The following is a 22,361-nucleotide window of genomic DNA, read 5'->3' on the forward strand; positions in this document are numbered from 1 at the left end:
TGGGCCTCCTTGAAGCTCCTACCTTAAGGTTTTTGTCTGGCTTTCTTCTCTGCCAATGTCTGACCCCTTCAAGTCTTTGCTCAGCTCTCACCTTTCCCATGAAGCCTACACCACTACATTTGTGAGTGCAACTCCTCCTCTTTGGCATTCCTGATTTGCTTACCCCTGCTACCTATCTTGCTATCTATCTATATCTGTATATGAATATATGTGCATATATATAATTTATTTATAATATACATATTTATCATGCTAATTACATTTTTTTCTAATTGCCTGTCCTTCCTCACTAACTTCACAAAGATGGGATATTCATTATGTCCACTGACAGATCCCAAGTACTAAGCACAAAGTAAGTGTTCAAAACAATTTGCTATGCCCATGAATACATATTAATTCTAATGTCGATGTATAAATATTCCGTAAAATACTCTCTAATTTAATAGACACTAATACAAAACTTTTATATTATTTACTGAATAATTTGTCTTAAGCATAACATCTACACCTCAATTAAATTCTACTACAGAAGATAAATCAACTTATAACTGACACCATCACTTCTAAAAGCTTTTAAACATCCTTACCTACAGCTAAACCACATTCAGAAAAATGAAAAAATATTCTCTAACCTGTGAAAACAGCAACAAAGTTGCTGATTACTTCTAAGCTGATACCTCTAGTTTACTATAAAACTAAATAAACACTGTAACCAAAAGAACCAGATTTCAGACAAAAAAAAAAATTAAACTATCTGGTTCAAATAGAAAATATATGTTTAGGAGAATATCAAGTAAAATTCATCACTTAATTTAAAATATGCTATTTAACTTGTACAGAACACAAACTTTTAGGATCTCCATGTTTCCTTGACAACTATACTCTGTCTTCACAACTCTACTTTGCAAATACCACAGTTTAATCCAAAGTTCTACTTTATTTTCCCAACCTTTTCATTTTCATGAATCATAGTTAATTTCCTTTTCTTTTCCACATTTAACTCTTGGTTCCTCAGGTTCTTTGCATATCTTAACAATTCATTTTAATCCTACCAACTCTCTTTCAATTCTTTCTACTATATTTTATCCTTCATTTATTGTGTTACAGAATTCTAATTGTTCACTTAAATATTTACCTAAAATTCTTCCCCCTTCTCTCCAGAATTTATTTTATTTTATTTCATACTTTAATTCCAGTCTTATTCAATCATAGTTTTAAAGCAATCTCCTCTTATAACACAGAATTTTTTTGATCCCCAAAATTAACAGGATGAATATTTTCAGATATTAGAGTTTACAGATAAAATACAGAATGCCCAGTTAAACCTGAATTTCAGATAAACAACAATTTTTTTAGTATAAGTATGATCCATGCAATATTTGGGACAAAACCAAAAAATAAAATAAAATTATGAGGGCTATGCATACTAAAAAATTATTCACTGTTGATCTAAAATTCAAATTTAACTGTGTGTCCTGTATATTTATCTACTGAATATGGCAATCCTTTTGGGTATACACCATTATGGTACACTGTCCAGGGTCAGTTCCAACTGATTGATGCCCAAGTTGCATCAGTTATTACATATTATGAATATCACCCCTGAAAACAACATTGATAATCAAATTATTCTTATTTCCTCTTTTATTCTATTATTGAATAGTATTGAATAGTTCATAAAATAAAATTATCAGCTGAAAAAATCAGATAAAGCTAGCATCCATGCAGTTCTCCTTGTCATCTAATCACGCAAAGGACAATCTCTATTGAGTCAACAGTAAATGCATAACCTATCTTATAATACTGGCACTGTTCTCCCAACAAAAGCTTGTAAAGTAAATGCAAAGTAAAAGTTTAGGTAAATTAAAATTTGCAGAAAAACTGAAAGTACTTTTATATAAGCAATTATACTTCATTCTGAAAAAATAAAAGGTAGCAGTATTCATAATGCCCAATATAGGCTTGGCCCGGCCTGGGCTTATTTAAAGTTAATATTTTCTTATTCAGAATTTATTTAAAAAGTTAATGAAATATCTATATAGAACAAACCTATATGCCCAATGATAAATAACTTATTGATACACTGAGTTTATATATTCTCAAATCAGTCCTATGTGGCAAACAGATATATTACAAAAATAATCATTCATAAATTTGTATATCAATAACATAGGGCATTTAGGATAGTCTTATTACCGAAAAATATCCAGCCTAAAAATTAGACTGTGAAAATCTGAAAAACAAAAAGAAAACTTACTTCAGGACCATTTGAAAAGAACTGTAGTTAAAAGTATATCCACCAATCACCCACATAAATTTCCCATGTAAAACAGCTTTATGGGAAGCCCGACCTACAGAAGGACTGAAGGGTTTAACATTTGGCAGAATCCAGTAAGACTCAGTGGAAGGAACATTCAAAGAACAATCAGGACCTATTTAAAAAAATCAAACAACACAATGCATTAAACAAAGACCTTAGATTGTAGAAACAGAATACATGGATTAAGAGAATTTAAGAATCCAATGCTCATTTTATTAATAAATATAATGTACATAAATGGTCTGAAATATAACTTACAGGAAAAACTCTAAAAGCAAATGTAATGCTTACAGAGGAAAAAATCATACACTCAAATCAGACTTGGATACGTTCAAATAAATAATACAATCTGAAAGAATTACTTAAATGATATAAATTTCAGATTTATTTCAGTATGCTAATAGGATATTCGAACAGTAAACGATGTACTCAAATCCCAGTTCTGTCTCTTACTAAAAGTGTGACCTTGGGAAAGTCTGCTTACCTTTGCCATCATCACGCCTTCATCTATAAAACAGAAATAACAATCTATCTCCTAAGGATTATTATAAATATTTAATTTTTTTTAAGACAGTGGAAATTAAAGCATTCATAAATTGTGAAATATAAAAATAAAATTACATTTTTTCTTAGCATCATTCTTATTAAGAACAACCAAAATTGGCATCAGTAGAGAGGCTTATTATCCTCAAACAGAAAATATTATTATGCATAATAAAATAAAAACTATTAATGAGTGCAGGATAACGTAAATACTCTAAGTTAAAAACACTGCCTTTTCCTATCCATGTTCATGATGTTACTCATGAGTCTTGGTTCCTCACCTGTAAAATGTAGCAGGCTAGGCTAGATCAGTGTTTCTCAAACTTAAGTTACGGAAGGAATGCTCCTAAAGGAAATGTATTTTCATCAAATTTAAGGGCTCACAGATTATTTTAATTCTAATGAAACTAATATGCTTAAACAAAAACTAGAAATAAATTCCTTATGTTTAAAGTTCTTTTATAAATATAAAACCAACATAAACTTATAAATTATGTATATAAACAACTTATAAAATCATTAAAATTAATTTTTGCTTAAAATGATGGATGGTGTTGTTCTGCTCAAAGTAAATCATTGGTCCTAAGTGGAAAATGATATCAATTCCATAGCACCTTTTTTATGCAACTTTAAGATACTTATATTATTTTGACAACATAATTCTCCCAGCACTTTTCTTTCATCTATCTTTTACAAACCTTTTTTATCCATAAAATATGCCATAACATCTGTTGACCTTCACTTATCACAAAAGTATCAGTACTCTTCAATATTCTTTTTAGCCTGCAATAAGGATACTACTTGGTCCTAACTAAATAGTCAACACAAATGCTGGCACTGCAATCAAGTGGCATTTTTATACAATTATGAGATCAATCACTTGATGTTAAATTTTCTTATATCAAAAAGTTTTAGATTATCACTGAATCACAAAATTTTAAAGCTTCCAAACAGACCCTAATTTCAGAAATATTAGCCTTTACAGTTTTTATTTTCTCATTTGTTCACTCACCCGTGCATTCATTCATTCATCTTCCAAGTCCTTTTCAATGCTTACATTCTATGAGTCTGTATTTTTCAGGTACAAATTAGATAGCACCCTAGATTATCTCTTTGATAACAACACAATCTTTTAAATCAAATATAGAAAACTTTATAATTTCTGAGCGAAAAGACTGTGAACTATTCCTTAGTAACCAAAGAAATTAAAGGAACACACTGATTTTTTTTAAAATAAGTTAAAAAAAAATAAAAATAAAGAAATAAAAAGTTAAACTACAATTCTAAACCACTTAGAACTCATTTAACTCAGGTTGGCAAACAACAGCCCATGAGCAAAATCCAACCCACTACCTGCTTTTGTAATAAAGTTTCTTAAGAACACAGTATGCTCATTCATTTAAGTATTATCTATGGCTACTTCTGCAGTACTCAGCAGAGTTGAGTAGTTGCAACAGATATCATGCAATTCCCAAAGCCAAAAATAGTTACTATGTGGCCTTCTACAGAAAAGTTTACCAACCTCTAACTTAACTGAAGAGAAATAAGATCATATGGACAATTACACATAAGTGGTATACCTAATTGGTCTAAATGCTATATCTTGTTTTCTTAAAAAGAAAAATGTAGATTTATTTATATCAGGAATAATAAAGCAAAAAGAGTAAAATGTTAATAATAGGTTAATCTGGGTAAAGGACATTTGTATATTCTTTGTCCTTTTTTTTTCAATTTTAGGTATTTTAGGTATCTATTCTTTTTTTAAATTTATTTATTTTATTTACTTATTATTTTTGGCTGCATTGGGCCTTCACTGCTGCACACAGGTTTTCTCTAGTTGCGGTGAGCAGGGGCTGCTCTTTGTTGCAGTGCGCGGGCTTCTCATTGTTGCGGAGCACGGGCTCTAGGTACGCAAGCGTCAATAGTTGTGGCATGCAGGCTCAGTAGCTGTGGTTTGCAGGCTCTAGAGCGCAGGGCTCTACATGTAATCACAAGTGTCCTTGTAAGACAGATTTGACTACAGAAGGAGAAATCAATATTACCACTAAGCAGGATGCTGTGCTCCATGCTTTGGAGATGGAGTAGGGGAAAAGAGCTAATGAATGTAGGGACTGAAACTCTATTACTGGAAAAGTCAAGGATGCAGATTCTTTCTTAGAGCCTCAGAAGGAGTGTGACCCTGCAAACACCTTGATTTGGGCTCAGTGAAACATATTTCAGACTTCTAACTTCCAGAATGGTAAGAGAATAATGAATGTGTGTTAAGACACCAAGTTTGTGGTAATTTGTTACAGCAATTATAGGAAACTAATGCTAATAACTAAATTTATAACTTCAGATAAATACTGTTATTTAATACAAGAAATTGGATTTTAGAGATTTTTAAATTTTTACTCTATAATCTAAAATATCTACTTTTCTATGCAAACCAGCAGTCAAATTCTTCCTGTTACTACCTTATTTTATGTAACTTCTAGCAGTTATTAGAAGGAATGGTCTATAGCCAAACTCTACAGATTGTCTTTATTTTACTCTAAATTAGTAAGTTTATAAATAGAAAGCTTTATGAATATGACTTAAAAGTGTAAGGAAAATTAGATGTCTTAATTTGTAGTTTTCTGCACTCGTAACTAAAATGATTAAAAATGTAAATTTATAAACTGAATATTAATTTAAAACACAAATAACTATAGAAAACACTTTATACACACAAAGGCTTCACCACCCATTAAGTATCATTTAAAGCCATCCAAGACTCCCTTTTTATAAAAACACATCCATGAAAAGTCTACCACTTCATTATCTGTCCTGTTATGGAACATCTCTGCATAATTCTCCCTGCATAAATTTTATCAATCAATATGGGAATCTCCTCAAGGTAAGCAGATCACAGCTGTCTTGAAAAAGATGTAATAAACTAATTCATATTACAGTGGGTTTTCATAAAGATTTAATATGCTACCTTTTCCATGGGTTAATCCAAAGAGCATAAATGAATTTCTAATGATGTAATTTTTGGCATTAGTGACAGGCTACTGCGAGACAAATTTTTGACACTGTTCTACAATCCAAAGTGGAATTATACTCATCCCTCTTAAATTTATACCTCCATCCTCACAATGTCTCTTGAATTCCAGACTCAAAGTGAAACTACCTACATGACATTTCCACTTGGATGTCTCATAATCATCTCAAACTTAACATGTCCAAAACTAAAATCTTGATTTTTTTCCCTCCCAAATCTGCTCCTTCACCGGTGTTTACCATCTCAGTAAACGGCACTTCCATTTACCCAGTTGCTCAGGGCAAAGATCTTGGAGCTATTCTTGAGTTCTCTTTTTCTCCCACACCCATATCCAACAAATCCTGGACTGACATTCATTACGTATGCAGGAATACAGCCTTTCCAACTGTTAAAACATGGAAATGTTTCACTGATTGTTGAGTAGATGCTGCTGCAGGTACCAGGCCTTCCCCTTCCCAGTTCCCCTGGCCCCTCTGAGATAATCCAGACTCTCCGCAAAAGACAACTAAAGGGGTAATGCCTGGCACAGCATGGCTCATCCAGGATCCTGCCCCAGTGCTAAAGTCAGCATCAGTTTTGATTGGTTGGTGTCTAAGTGTCTGTACCTTACCAATTATAAACATTTTTAAATTCGATCACCTCTACCAGGCTCTAAACACTGATCCTTCCCTTTCCAACTACCATCCTAGTACAAGTCACCATCCAATCTCACCTGGACTACTGCAATAGTCTCCAAACTGGTCTCCTTATTTCCATTCTTGCTGCCTTCCTATCACATTCAACTCTCCACAATGCAACCAGAATGATTAAAAATATAAATTTCCCTACTCAAAATCTTTCAATGATTTCCCATCCCACTAAAAATAAAAATCCTTAACACGGCCCACAACTCTTACATGACTGGCCTCAGTATTCACTTACTGCATGAATGAATGAATGAATGAAAATAAACTTAGAGCCATAAAAGATTAAGAGCAAGAGCTATGAAGTCAAACCTCGCTTTCCAACTTATTGGCTATGAAACCTTGGACGAATTAACTTCTCTAAACTTCAGTTTAATCATGGAGAGTATACACAGAAGAACATAGGATTCTGTGAAAATAAAATAAGATTGAATGAGATTGTACTTAATATTAAATACTATAATGAAACCTTCATAATAGTAACATTATTACTATTATGAAGTCCATCCTCTCATTTTTTTTTTCCATCCTCTCATTTTAATACACAAGGAAACTAAGTATAATCAAGTCTACAGGCAAAATATGTTAATGAAGCCTAGCATTATTAGGTATAGTAAACATACATGCCAAAAGAAAACAGTAAAATTACAACTAAAAATTTCTATAATCAGAGATAAATACAATTGAGAAATAATTGCAAAGGACAAAACCTAGACTAAAGAAAGTACTACAAAGTTTTGAAAGTTTCTCCAAAGCAATTCCAGAACTACTAAATTATATTCTTTCTTCCTTCCCAAAGTAGTCTATTTTGCACTGGAAAAGTTTTTCTAAGGGACTCTATCTCTGTTTTGATACTGGAAATCAGTACAAAAATTTTATTTGCTTTATACAAATTAGTTTTATAAAATAACTTTTCTTCCATAAAGAAGGATAAAAATGTAAAGTCTTCAAGTGAGTTTAACAGCAATTCCCTGAATAGTACCTTTAGTGTAGTATATCAGCTAGATTTCTTTGGTTGTAAGCCACAGAAACTACTTTTGGCTAGGTTAAGGAAAAATGGATATTTGTTGAAAAAAACATGGGGAAATTCAAAGAATTTTTAAAAAGAGGCTGAAAACCAAGCTTAAAATAGACAGGTATCTGGATTTATCGTCCCATCAAGACTACTCTCAATGAGTGAAAGGCAATTTCCCACAAAGAAACTGGACTGCTAATAGGAAAGGAAAAGTATTCTGAGAAGGAAGATTTGAAGAGAGGTACATGTAACTTACTGTAATCACTCCAGAAATAGTCTTATGATCATATTGAATCTGAAGTTCTCCACAATAAAAGGCAAAATGAGATAACATCATTGCAAGAGTCCTATCTTCTAACATCATCAGAAAATTTTGATTTTGTTTCAGTTTCCAAAGTATTCTAAACATTTTCTAGGCATAAAGCGAATCTCCAAAGGACAGTTATCAACTTTAGTGTATTTTAAATGTCCACAGCTGTTCTGACAATATCCTAATTTTACAGAACAATGAATTTGTGAGTGGTAATCACTACACCAGATCTGTTCCAAGAATACTTGGTTCTCACAGTTTAGGCCAATGATGTGATTACAGTATGGAAAGGAACTGCCCTTCTGTTAGCAAAGATCAGTGCTTTCCAATTACTATTTTTGAGTGGTGAAAGGCTTGCAAACAAAGCTTTATAGACTGGTTCTGATTAGTTGAAAATGACAAATACAGAGATAGCTGGGATTGAAAGCAGGATTTGTTTATCCCACCTATCTAAGTCAGAGGCAATAAAGTAAGTGGTTGTAAATATTTCAACATTAGGTAACCTTCCACAAGGAAGGAACCTATGTCTAGCACAGAATATTTTGTGAATTTTATTGTGACCCACAGCCCTTTGTTCTATTCTCTCTCTCTACACTCCCTTCCCTCATGATCTCATCTGATCTCATGGCTTTAAGTATCATCAACCATTTCCAATTTAACATTTTTAAGCCAATCAGCCCCAAACAGTACAGACCTCTCTCCACTGAACTCCAACTGCCTTTTCAACATCTCCTCTTAGATGTCTAAAAGACATCTCAAACGTAACATACCAAATTCAAACTGATCTTCCTCCTAAAATCTTCCTCATGTCAACTGATGACAACTCTATCTTACTCTAAGGTCAAAAAAATCTTCAAGTCATCCTTGACTTTTTTCTTTCTCCCATCCCCCATATCCAATGCATCAACAAATCCTATTAACCCTGTTTTAAAATCACATTCAGTATTAAGCAATTCTTACCTTCCTTGCTGCCTGCACACACTGCTATCATTTCTCATCTAGATTATAATTACAGTAGTAGTCTCTTAACTGGTACTCTGCTTTCATAGTCTATTCTCAATATAGAAGTCAACAGGAACCTTTTAAAACTAAGTCAGATTATATCAATCGTCTGCTCAAAATTCTACAATGGCTCCCCATTTAACTTAGGGTAAAAGTCAAAATCCTTCCAATAGCCTACAGCACTAAGGCTTAGCTCATCTAGCTCCATTCCTCACAAACCTCCATCACTCCAGCACCTTACCTCCATATCCTCGATCATCTCCTTGCTCTGCAACTTCTCTGAGCTCATATCCGACAACCTGCCCCTCAGTCATTCAATTTCAGGCACACTGGCCTTTTGCTGGCCCTCACACACACGAGGCATGTTCCTGCCTTAGGGCCTTTGCCAATGGCTATTCCCTCTGCCTGAAATGCCCTTCTCCTAAATATCTATAGAGCTAACTCCCTCACTTGCTTCAAGTCTTTACTCAAATGTCACCTTCTCAATAAGGCCTAACCTGATCATTTTATTTAAAATTGTAACTCCCATCCCTAGATCTACCTATCCCTCCTTCTCAGCTCTACCTTATTTTTCCATTACACTTATCCCTTTCTAAAATATTATATGTATAATATATATGTTATGTTGATTATCTATGGTCTGTCTTTCTTAGCTTGAATGTAAGATCCACAAGGATCTTTACTTTCTTTGTTCTGTGATGTATTCAAAGGTCCTAGAATAGTACCTAGCACTTGGAAGAAGCTCTAAAATTTTTGTTACATAAAATGAACAAAAATAAATGAATGGATTAGTAAATAAAGCGTGTTATATATACATCCTCAATACTATTTTTAAACAACTTTTCAAGTAGCTGAGGAATAAAAACTTATTTTATTGGCTCTTGCAAAAAGTTGGATTTGCTGTTTTTGCTGGTTGGGGAAAATGAACAAAAAGAGAAGAATTTAATCTAGCACATTATCTGTTGCTTGTCTCTCCACAAAGTTAAATAGAGAGATCACGTTCATTATTATTAAATTTCTAAAGGGAAATGTAAGCTACGCTGTGGATTTCTTTAAAGCAATCTATAGTCTCGTGTACTTATACACACTATCCTAAAGTAACTAATTCTGTCCTAATATGTTACGTGACTAACCCAGAAAAAACATAATGTATGATAAAATATTCATGGATCTGAGCTAAAAGATTTTATATTTTTCTAAAACAAACAAAATCATCAAGTTTTTACAACTTAAATAATGCCAAGGAATCTAAGTGTGTGCTCTGGTAGTCAGTACTGCCACCCAATGGCAAATGCAAAAATCTAAAACCAAAGGACTGAAAGAAAATAACTGACCAGATGCTCAAATTCAAATGTTTCCCTCAATATTTAAAATTATGCTTTATATATCAAGTAAATTGCATAAGTTATTGGAGTACTAGTCTTCTAAAACATCTATACTTGAATGTCCACATATCACTAAACCAGCAACTAATACATTTCTAATTCATTCATTCAACAACAACAAAATTTGAGCGCCTACTACACAACAGGCACTACAGAAGATGCTGTAGGCATAAAGGTGATCAAAACAGTCATTCTTAACTTCATGGAGTTTGTATTCCAGTAGGAAAGATAATAAAGAATCACACAAACATAAATGTGATAAAAGCTATAAATTTAAAAGATAGGGTCCTATGAAAGTACGTGGGGGGATGTGACCCAGTCTTAGAATGTTAAGGGATGAGGGTGTTGTAGGGGGAAGTGCAGAAATAAGAAAGGCCTTGAAATATTTAGGGACAATGAACATTCAAGGAACTGAGATAAATCCAAAGTGTAACTTTCAATAAAGAATTGGAAACACTATAAAAAACTATCAAATTACCTGATTTACATATTAAGATACTGTCTTTTAATCAATCATCTAAAGGCTGAAAACAACCAACTTCAATCCTTACATAAGAACAGTGTCTGAACCGCACTGAAAATGAACATTGAATATCTATAAAGAATATCCTGAAGACATGTAAAAGGGCTGAACGATAGGATTGAACAGGGCATTCTGGAATAGGAAAGGACCAGGGACAAATTTTAAATGGCTAAGCAATGGTCTTGTATATAAGACCTGGTAACTTGTTTTTCATCTCTATAAAACAGGTGGAAAATGTTTTGTTGTAATAGACTAAGGAAAGAATTGTACCCTGAAGACTGCTTGTTTATCTTTTCAACCTGTCTACTCCTACCATCTATTCCACATTGCAAAGCTTTTCTGAGTAGGCATGAGAGAACTATTCAGCCCATTCCTTGTCAATTATGGCAACAATCTACACTTTAAAATACTTGATTTGGATTTTTTAATTTATTTAGAAGATTCCAATCATTTGAACCCCCTTCCTAGTTTGGGGAAATCTCTCACTGTGTGAATTTTGTTCAGAAACAGAATCCTTTCCCACTACACAATTCAGAAAAGTTAAATTCTCTATTTCTATATCTCAAGGCAGCCAAGCAAGTCATGGATAAGACCTAAGTTTAGCCAAGTAGATTTTATTAAGCAGGCCTTCAAATCTTCAAAAGTGATACAAAGATGTGGGGAGAATTTAGATTTTTTTCCACTCAAGCCTGTAGCATACAGTATCCACAGTAAAGACACCAGTGGTGGTACCCCAGGGTCCAGTGGCAGTAACAGGAATATCCTAATCAAACTTTCCTGTGGCTTCATCTTTGCTGGGAACCAACCCACCTAGCCTTCTGTTACACCTACCCCTTTCTAACCAAGGTTTTTCCAGCCTTCCCATCTCCTTTGTGAGCGACCCAATATCCTTTTGTACAGGTTTAGAGAACAAAAAATAAGTTGCTTAAAAAAACTAAAAGTAAATTCCTCTCTCATAAAACATTCTAGAGGCAAATGGGCAAGTGCTACTGCTTACTAATGTTACTGCCATTTACCAGCCATTGGAAAAGATCTCAATGATGTAAAATTCCCACACAGCACTTCCACTCACATCCTACTTCCCTAACCTTAGCACAATAACCACACGAGACGCAAGGAAGGCAGAAAAATGTGGTATGTAGCTGAAGACCATGTGCTGAGCTAAAAACTCAGTCAATTCTATCACTAAAAAGAAGGGAAGAACGAATGCTGGGAGATAGTGGTCCCTGACATACTTTCCAATAACTGCCTTTTCTGCTCAGATAAACCAGAACTGTTTCTGTTGCTTACAATCAAATCAAAGTGGTTCCGATTTTTTAAAGTTATGTAAGAGAGAAACCTGGAGCCACTCTGGTTAGGGAGTTGACGGGAGTCGGGGGGTGGGAACACACCGTATCTAAGAGTCTGCTTTGAAAATTAATGTTCTACTGTATTATTTACATATGAACATAAATCCAATTTATTATATGTTGATTTGCATGCCTTTTAAAAATTCCTCAGGACTTCCCTGGTGGCCCAGTAGTTGAGAATCTGCGCTTCCACTGGAGGGGGCACAGGTTCAATCCCTGATAGGGGAACTAGGATCCTGTATGCTACATGGTGTAGCCAAAAAAAAAAAAAAAAAAATCCTCATCTATCCCAATGTTTGGAAGCCATCTTAAAAGAAAAAATGCTCTTCAAAGTTGTCTTTTTCCCTCTTGTGACTTATTAAGACTTAAATTTTATTAAGTGAAAGATGTCACAGAAGCAGATGAATCCACACAGGTCTCTACCCTTTAAGTAATCTATTTGATATGTATATATCATTGTCTTTGAAAACTATACATTATAACAAAATTAAACATTATACAATCAACTTGTATGCTTTTCAAAATGTTGCACTAACATTTTCTATATTCTTTACTATTTCAGCTTTTGGTTGTTACAAGTGCTTTCCACAGAAAAAGGGGGACAGTTGACTTTAATGGTGCCATCTAGTCTTAAAATATACTCCTATTGCCTAAAACAGTAAAAAGGTGAAAGCAGATGGTTAAGGAAGAAAGACTTAGATGAGCAAGTTAAGGGGGGAAAAAGTATAGTAATGGCTAAGCAAAACTCTGAGGAGATGCTACATAGAAAAACTAAACTTGGAAAACAAGGAGATGTGAAGCCTAGGTGGGACAAGCACTAGAGAAATGTGAGGAAGGGGATTCAAGACTTAACAAAAATCTAGGCTTTTCCTCTGTATTCTCTTAATAAAATCTCAGTTTCTAGAAAACAACATTTATTTTCTTTTTATATACTAGCACAGAACCAAACAAAGTAAAATTAACCAACATAAATGGATAAAATATAATGAAAGTAGCAACAATCTGTTATTCTTAACCCAAAGAATCCAGTTCCAAATAACACATTAAAAACTGCCAGACTCTGAATCTCATAAAGATTGCCTCCTCAGCTCTCATTTCAAATATCTCCAGCTCTTTGATCATTCCTCAGATGCCCTAGAAACAAATCTCTCTCCGTTTCACCTCAATGGTTTCTCCCATTCCATATATCTAAAATTAAAACCTAGTGATATAGTCAACAATCCCACCTACTTTAAGATAGGCTTCCTTAGATATAGAATCAGGAGTCAGTTTGGAGACTCAAAGAAACCAACCTGCACATCATCTGTCTTGAAAGACACACAATATCCATTTCACCAAACACTACCCATAAAACATTCATATCAATTCAGAGATGAATTATTTAATTACAAAGAATTAATAGTGGTATAAAAGTGTATCTGATTTCTGTATATTTTATAATAAAGCACTTTAACATTATTCTAATTTTTTTAAATATATGTGTACATGCATATGTGTATGTGTTAATACATATATATATATAAAGTTATTCATATTATCATTTTGCTTCAAAAGTAAACAAACCCAGCATTTGCTTCCCCATTTTTATTTGCTTATAGACATTTAAGAGCCAGGAATTTTTAAGATTTCAGGCACTCCTGACAAGAATAATAAAATGTGAAATGCTGATAAACAAAAGCCAGAAAAACAAAAGCTAATATTTTCAACCAGATACATATTACAAAACCTACAGAACATAAAGCATTTTAAAGAAGAACTACTAAAAGGAAGTAAAGAGCAAAAAAGGACAGAGCTCTTCATAGAGAATATTATACAAATATATCCCTCTTTTGCTTTCAAGACTGTTAAAATGAGATGAGGACTAATAGCAGATGAAGACCAGTCAGAAAAACACCAAGCATACAAGCTATACTTCTATTTCTCAGGCCTTAATTTAAATATATTCTTGGTGTACTATTCTCTCCATAGAAAAGGACATTATTTTAGTTTCAAGACTGAAACGGAAAAAAAAGATACCTCAAGGCACTTTTTAAGGGAAGAAAGGTCATGATTTATTAAAATAGCCACTCAACAAAATATATGTCTATAGGTATAACTAAAAACACTGAGAAATTTGTATCTGTCATAATCATAGTAGGAAATCAAATTCAATTCAATAAGAAATCACTGATGTTTCATATGGTTGGAGCAACTAATTTTTTAATGAAATAACATGGGTTTAAAATGGGCATAATTTACAGAAAGCCTAAAATAATTCCTCTAAATAAGTACTCAGCACACTCAGTAACATTTTTTCTAACTTGTCTCAAGAACGTTGAATATGAAACCATTCTCTTTGGTTTTTACTTTTACACAGCTCTGGTAGGAACTATTATTACTACTGTTACACTGTGTTATAACAACACATGATCATGTAACTTTGGATTATGTATTTCTTGAGTCAAAGTTCCCCCATCAACAGGATTAATACATTGGCACAAAGTAAGCTCTCAATATGTAAATATAATCTGCACAAAGCAAGCTCTGGGTGGGTAAGTATATAGATAACTAGGACCTATCTCTTCATTAAATTCCACAATGACAAGATTTATGATTTTATACCCAAATACTTAAGTAAGCTAAAACTCTTCAATGCAGTCTAAAATTAATCTTTAATAATAGATATTTATAAAAATTGTTTAGAAATTCTTCCCCAATTCTTCTCATTGCTTTTGCAATAAGCAGCTGTAAAACTTCTAAACTTTTAAAAATACTCTATGTTCTTTTAAAACATAGCCACAAGAGGTCAGTCTTTCCCAAGAAACAAGTTTAATATAGTCCAGTACCTTCCCAGATGAGCATCTATTTTTGCAATATATTATTTATATTACCCATTACAAATCAAATTTGAATGTACCACGTGTTAATCTCAGCCACGTCACCAAATCTTTGGGAACTCAACAAAAAGTTAAGATCAGAATGATCACACGTCTACAATTTAAAGAGTTTCATATATAACTTCACTTGATTCCCAAAATAGCACGTAGACAAAATCTTTACTGATTTTATTTGTGAAGAAGCAAGCTATTAAGAAGTTGACTGTTACTGAAATTGTAAAAATAAAACAAATACATGAGATTTGGGTGTGTAAACTACAGCAAAACGAATGAGTGTAGAATTTGTATTAATATATTAGATACATAAATCAATGTTTCAAAAGCCACTTACCTTGCCAACTATCATTGCAGACGCACAGCTTTTCACCTGTTAGGTCACAGTAACCATGATCTGGACTGCCGCAATTGGCTTTACAGTAAGGAATGTCACAAGCTTCACCCTTCCAGTATTTATCACACTCACAATATACTCTACTTGGAACAGAGACACTAGTTGTACACTTCCCATGACCAGAGCAATTGTTAGGACAAGAATTGATTCTGTAAAATATAATTCATATATATTCAAATTCAAGACAACTGAAAAGGAACTTTGGCTGATATTCTGTTAACTTTATAGTTTTTATGTTGTGTCTACGTGCTTCATTTAACGCAATTTTACAATGCGACTTCAATTCTTTACTCTGTACCTTTTAAACCCTAAAGCAATTCGGTTACACATATTTGCAATTGGCCTCAGTTCATTCACCGAGTTTACTCTGCTACCAAGACTACATACTCAACACCTGCAGGATCTATACAGTTCCAAGCACATTGTTTTGTAAAGACTTAAGTACTCAACTGCTTTGAATATATATTTCACAGAAAAAAATTAAATTCATGAATACCTGAAACAATATGAGAAGCCATGATTTAAACTGGTTATATAATACTTAAACAGCATGCTATCACTTATACACTGTTATGGAAGTAAAAGGATATTTACCAAGTTTCATTTTAAAGCTGATTATATTCTACTATATATTTATTCTCCCTTGTGTAAATTCTTGATATAAATAAATCCTATAATAAATTGCTGATTCAAGGATATTTAGAATATTTTATTCCTCGTGAAAAATTCTCTGGTATCATTCTCTACGTTCTTGAAGAAAACAAAAAAAAAAATGTTTCAAGTTCCTCTGTGGCCATTCCTAATGAAAGCAACTGAAAGCATCTCTGGCTAATTCACTTCACCCTTGGACTTCCAGATATAAAAATGTATACAGAGTCTACACAATAGATGCTCAATAAATACTACTTTCTAATTTTAGAGGAGACAGTGGTATATAGCCACTTACCTTATCTCCTAAGCCTCAATTTCCTCATGTGTAAAATGGGAAAAATACCCATTTGACAGACTGATGAGAAGAGAATTAAAGAATATAATATATATAAAGCATCCAGTACAGTCTTTAGAATACAGAAGGAGTATGAAAACTCAGCTCTCATTCACTCTCCCAAATTAGGTATAAAATACCTTTGAGCACAGTAGGGCAGATGAGGGCTCCCTGCAATCCTACACATCCGTTATTACCAGTAAAGTGACACTGTTTGTATAATATGTTTACTTAATTATTTTCCAAAAATTTTTAATTGTGTAATTCATTTTTAACCAAACTTAACTTGTTACCATAGTGTCCTGAGACTTAGAAACTATCCTATACAAGCTTGGACAGTATTTTGGGATATTATTAAAATTTTATGTCACTTAGGAAGAGATGCTATATATTTTGGAATTTAACACACTAGCCTGCTCCTGGTATATAAGACATTTATAAAAACAAACAATAAACTCTTTTATGTCAAATTATAAGAATCATTACAATATGAATCTTTTTGAAAAAATACTTACGAGTAAAAAATGTTGAAGCCAGTTAGATTATATGCAGCATCACTAAAAAAATGTAACAGTGCATAGCCAGACGTTGTAACAACTTCAGGCACAGTTTCATTTCCCCTTATTTCAGGGACTATCAAACCACTGTAAGAGAGCAAAATTGAACACTCTGTATATTAATGTACATATGACAGTTAATCACACAAAATTTACTCAAAATATTCTTGTCAGAATCACTAAGTATCTATATTAGAATGGGCAACTAGAAGAATAAATCTAAAATGAGTTCCTAGCCATTTCTCACCAATTAGCTCTGCTACTGCTGCCAACAGACTAACATCTACTCTCATGCCACCATACTCCTTTTTCTCTTCTCACCATCTGGACTGCTATGTCCCATTTCTCCCTTTTGTCCTGCCATCCATCCTGTCATAATACTATAGGGTGATCATTAACTTAAGTCATATGTAAACCTTCATTTAAAGCCAACTTGGAGAAGAATTAATATGGCTAAAACGTCCATACTACCCAAAGCAATCTACAGATTCAATGCAATCCTTATCAAAACACCCATGACATTTTTCAAAGAACTAGAACAAATAATCCTAAAATCTGTATGGAACCACAAAAGACCCTGCACAGCCAAAGCAATCTTGAGAAAAAAGAACAAAGCTGGAGTTATCACCCTCCCTGACTTCAGACAATACTACAAAGCTACAGTAATCAAAACAGTAAAGAGTACTAGCACAAAAACAGACACATAGATCAATGGAACAGAATAGAGAACTAAGAAATAAACCCATGCACTTATGGTCAATTAATCTATGACAAAGAAGGCAAGAATATACAATGGAGAACAGCTAGACTCTTCAACAAATGGTGCTGAGAAAACTGGACAGCTCCATGTAAAACAATGAGATTAGAACATGCCTTCACACCATATACAAAAATAAACTCAAAATGGATTAAAGACCTAAATGTAAGACCAGAAACCATACAACTCCTGGAAGAAAACATAGGCAGAACACTCTTTGACATAAGTTGTAGCATTATTTTTTTGGATCTTGTCTCCTCAAGCAAGGGAGACAAAAGCAAAACTAAACAAATGGAATCTAATCAAACTTAAAAGCTTTGCCACAGCAAAGGAAACGATCAACAAAATGAAAAGACAACCTTGCTGTATGGGAGGAGATATTTGCAAATGATATGTCTGATAAGGGGTTAATGTTCAAAATATATACAGAGTTCATACAACTCAACATAAAAAAAAAAAAAAAACCTTGTTTAAAAAATGGGCAGAAGACATGAACAGACATTTTTCCCAAGAAGACATACAGATGGCCAAGAGGCATGTGAAAAGATGCTCAGCGTCACTAATTATTAGGGAAATGCAAATCAAAACCACAATGAGACATCAACCCCCACCTGTCAGAATGGTCATCATCAAAAAGACAACATAACGAATGTTGGGGAGGATGTGAAGAAAAGGGAACCCTAGTGCATTCTTGATGGGAATATAAATCGGTGCAGCCACTATGGAAAACAGTACAGAGGTTTCTCAAAAAATTAAAAACAGAACTACCATATGATCTAGCAATTCTACTCCTGGGTATATATCCAAAGAAAATGAAAACACTAATTCAAAAAGATATATGCACCCCAATGTTCTTAGCAGCATTATTTACAAAGCCAAGATATGGAAGCAACCTAAGTGTCCACCAAGAAATGAATGGATAAAGAAGATATGGTACATACACACACACACACAAATGGAATATTAGCCATAAAAAGAATGAAATTTTGCCATGTGCAGCAACATGGATGGACCTGGGGGGTATTACGCTTAGTGAATTAAGTCAGACAGAGAAAGACATATACTATATGTTTTCACTTACATGTGGAATCCAAAAAATAAAACAAACAAATGAATATAACAAGACAGAAACAGAGTCACTGATACAGGGAACAAACTAGTGGTTACCAGTGGGGAGAGGGGTGGCGGAGGGAACAAGATAGGGGAAGAGGATCAAGAGGTACAAAATACTAGATATAAATAAGACACAAGGATGTAATTACAGCACAGAGAATATAGCCAATATTTCATAATAACTTTAAATGGAGTATAATCTATATAAAAATATCAAATCATTATGTTGTACACCTGAAACTACTATAATATTGTAAATCAACTATACTTCAATTAAATAAATAAAATAAAATAAAACCACCTTGGTACTCTAACAAGTGACTTTATAGCCTTACTTTTCCCCACAAGTTGCAAATTCTCATGAAGCTAGATAGGACATTCCATATCAGCTAAGTGACTACAATGCTACTCTAGTTAAAGTTGTACATTTCCAATACACTAATCTAAGTATTTTAGGTCATGTTAAAATACACACTTTTTATATTTCTTTAGAATTTTGCATACTTATGCAAATTACATTAATATATAATTATCCCAAAAGACAATATTACTCATACACACACAAAAGAAAGTGAAGTTTATGGGGAGAAATATAAATGTGTAAAAGCAGGAGTTCTAAATTAATAACTGGTACTTCTCCCTTTTTAACCCTACTTGTTCATGGGGGAAAATTATATATCTTCATTTATTTATACATACTATCCTCTCTAAATCTATGAAAGCATAAAATCTGAGAAAGAAAAGAAGCTGCTAACAACAAATTACATTACTCAAAATAGTCAATGCCTTTAGACACTGTTAAACTTATGTTTAGGCACCACCAGGAACTGAATTCCTTCATTCAAATCATATTTGACAGAACAAAATGAAATATTACAGTCAAATAATTTATTTTGTAAACACATTTTGAAAAGCAAACAAATTAAAACGTAATCAATGCTTGATGTTGTAATAATTATTATAACATTGACTAGCTTATGTTTGTGAAAGAACAAAAGATTTTAAAAGGAGGCCGTCAACACAATTAAAATTCTGTAAGACCAGTTTTAGTTACACATATATATTTCTTCATTGCAGTGAGATTATATCAAATGATTACTAAAAATAATATTCCCAGATGTTTATAACAGATATGATTAATCCCTCTGAAATAGAAGAAAAGAGCAGATTTGTTTGCTTGGTTGTTTGTTTATAAGTGCTTTGAAAGCAGTAAATGAAAGAGGACTCACACTTCTCACATAACATACCAATTTGGACCAACCAACCCTCCCACTGAAATCAACCAGAAAAAATGATAGTTAAAAAAAATCAGCCTGAAGGTACTGGGAGAACTAAGAAAAGGGTAAGCCCATGAATTAGAGCCACTTCTCCTTATGGGCATTCACTGATTTCAAAGTTGGAGATGAGGTCTGAAGGGCTAAGAAACTGGGTTGTTTTACATAGCGAGGAAACCAAAAAGTGGAACACAGGGCCCTCACTTTGACCTGAGACCCCAAAAACTAGGTGTAAAAGTGAACTAGTAGAAGACAGGCCCTTCAGGGGACTGAATTTCAGTTTGGGTGTGAATTACCTCAACACCTGAATTAGAATTCAGTTGGTTGTGGATTTCTAGTGTCCCCAGGCACTCTTTGGGAATATAATAACTTTCTAGGCCTCAAGTTATCACTACCTATGACTTTACAAACATGGTGTCCAGCACATGATCGTCTAGCACACAATAAAAAATAGCAGGTCTCCATTCCAACCCATTCTCCATATTCTAAAAAGTCTTTCCTACAGAATAAAGTCCAATTTCTTTAGTGGGGTAACAAGAAAGCAACACTACAGTGATCACAGCATTGTAAAATCAGGCTCATATTCTGACTCTATCACCAACCAGTTAAGCAACTTTGGGCCACTCACAGAATCTCTCTGTGCCTTAATTCTCCATTTACAAAATGGCAATAATAATACCTACCTAAAAGGTTATTGTGGGGATTAAATGACTTGATATATATAAAGAACTCTTGCACACTGCCCCTCACATAGTAAGTATTCAGTAGATGTTACTGATTACCATTTATTGGGTAATCTGGCACCTACCTATCCCTTCACATTTCCTATGATCAAGTTACTCATAACTACTTACTACTGACGCAAAATATAATGTTCTTTAGTGTGTACACGCCTTTGTACATATGTTTTTCTCTACCTAGAATGTCCTATCTGACCCCCACAATTTGTCTATCATTCTTCTACTCATGATGAAACTCACCATGACGAATTCATTACTTCTGAAATCATATAGCACTCTTTTCATAACCTGATTATAACACTTATTGTGCTGTATAAAAAATCAGTTTACATACCACCACCAGTGCCCAACTACTGTGTGGTGATGTAGCCTCCAAATCCTTGGAATTTCCCAAGTGACAGGAATGTCTCTGTTATTCATGGTGGGCTCAGAGTTTATGCTAATGAGGTGACTCAGGATGGGAGCTGGCCCCACCAGAAAAACCAACCGTGTGATTGGCTGGGGCTTTAAGCCACAAGAAATCAATCTGACTTCCAGAGTCAGAATGGGGCTAAAGATTGCATTCAGCCTTATGGCCAATGATTAGATCAATAATGCCTACAAAAGGAAACCCCAAAAAAACTCTGTACACCTGTAAATCAGGTGAGCATCCTAAGTGGCAATACACACTGATATGTTGGGGGGGTAACATATGTCCTGAGTACACAGCTTTGAGATGCTCCCAGACCTCACCCTATGTGTCTCTTCATTTGACTGGTCCTAATTTTTATCCTTTATAATAAAACTATAATCATAAGTATAGTGCTTTCCTGAGTTCTGTGAGTTATTCTAGCAAATTATTGAACCTGAGGGGGCCACAGGCACCTCTAAATTTGTAGCCAGCTGGTCAGAAGTGCAGGTGGCCCGAAGACCCCTGAACTTGCAGCTGTTATCTGAAGCGAGGTCAGTTTTGTGAAGGACTGTGCACTTAACCAATAAAGTTGGGCGCAACTTCAGGTAGCTGGTGTCTGCAATGGCCTGTATCTTACTCCTTACTGCATCCTCCAGGCTTATGACAGTCTCTTGAATTGAGGAGGTTACCAAATGTTTGTTGAATAATAAATTCTTATACAGCTGGAACAATTCAAACATTTAGATTCTGAATTCTTAGTAAAATGAAGTACAAACAGTATAGGCTTTTAAGTTCGGAGATTGTCAAGTCCTAATCCTGGCTCTACCATCTATTAGAAGTAAAACTTTCTCTGAGTCTCAATTTTCTCAACAATAAATGGGGGATTATAGTACTTCTTCCACAATATCCTAACAAGGACTGATGACATTTAAACTGCCTAGTACAGTGTTTACAATCAAGTGGGTATTCAATAAATATGAGTTTTCCATCTCTCTCAGGATAGTTAACAGGAATACCTGCTGATGAAAAGTCACTGGTTCCACCTTCACAGTCATATACTAAATCCCATCCTGCTAATTATCTTACAAAAGCTTCCTTTAGTATCAAGAAATGGCTGGTAAG

The 22,361-nt window shown here is 33.8% G+C and overlaps 1 protein-coding gene across 1 annotated transcript in view; it reads right to left on the minus strand.

Moving 5' to 3' along the window:
- Positions 1–22,361, minus strand: part of ATRNL1 (attractin like 1) — a 691,263-nt gene that overhangs the window by 640,070 nt on the left and 28,832 nt on the right. Inside the window, exons 4-6 of the mRNA XM_065893763.1 lie at positions 16,923–17,051; positions 15,363–15,571; positions 2,258–2,432 (exon numbers count right to left, since the gene is read on the minus strand). Of these exons, the coding sequence (XP_065749835.1) occupies positions 2,258–2,432; positions 15,363–15,571; positions 16,923–17,051 (513 nt within the window). The remainder of the gene's footprint in view (positions 1–2,257; positions 2,433–15,362; positions 15,572–16,922; positions 17,052–22,361) is intronic.

This window comes from Phocoena phocoena, chromosome 16, assembly GCF_963924675.1.
Source record: "Phocoena phocoena chromosome 16, mPhoPho1.1, whole genome shotgun sequence".
Lineage (NCBI taxonomy): Eukaryota > Metazoa > Chordata > Mammalia > Artiodactyla > Phocoenidae > Phocoena > Phocoena phocoena.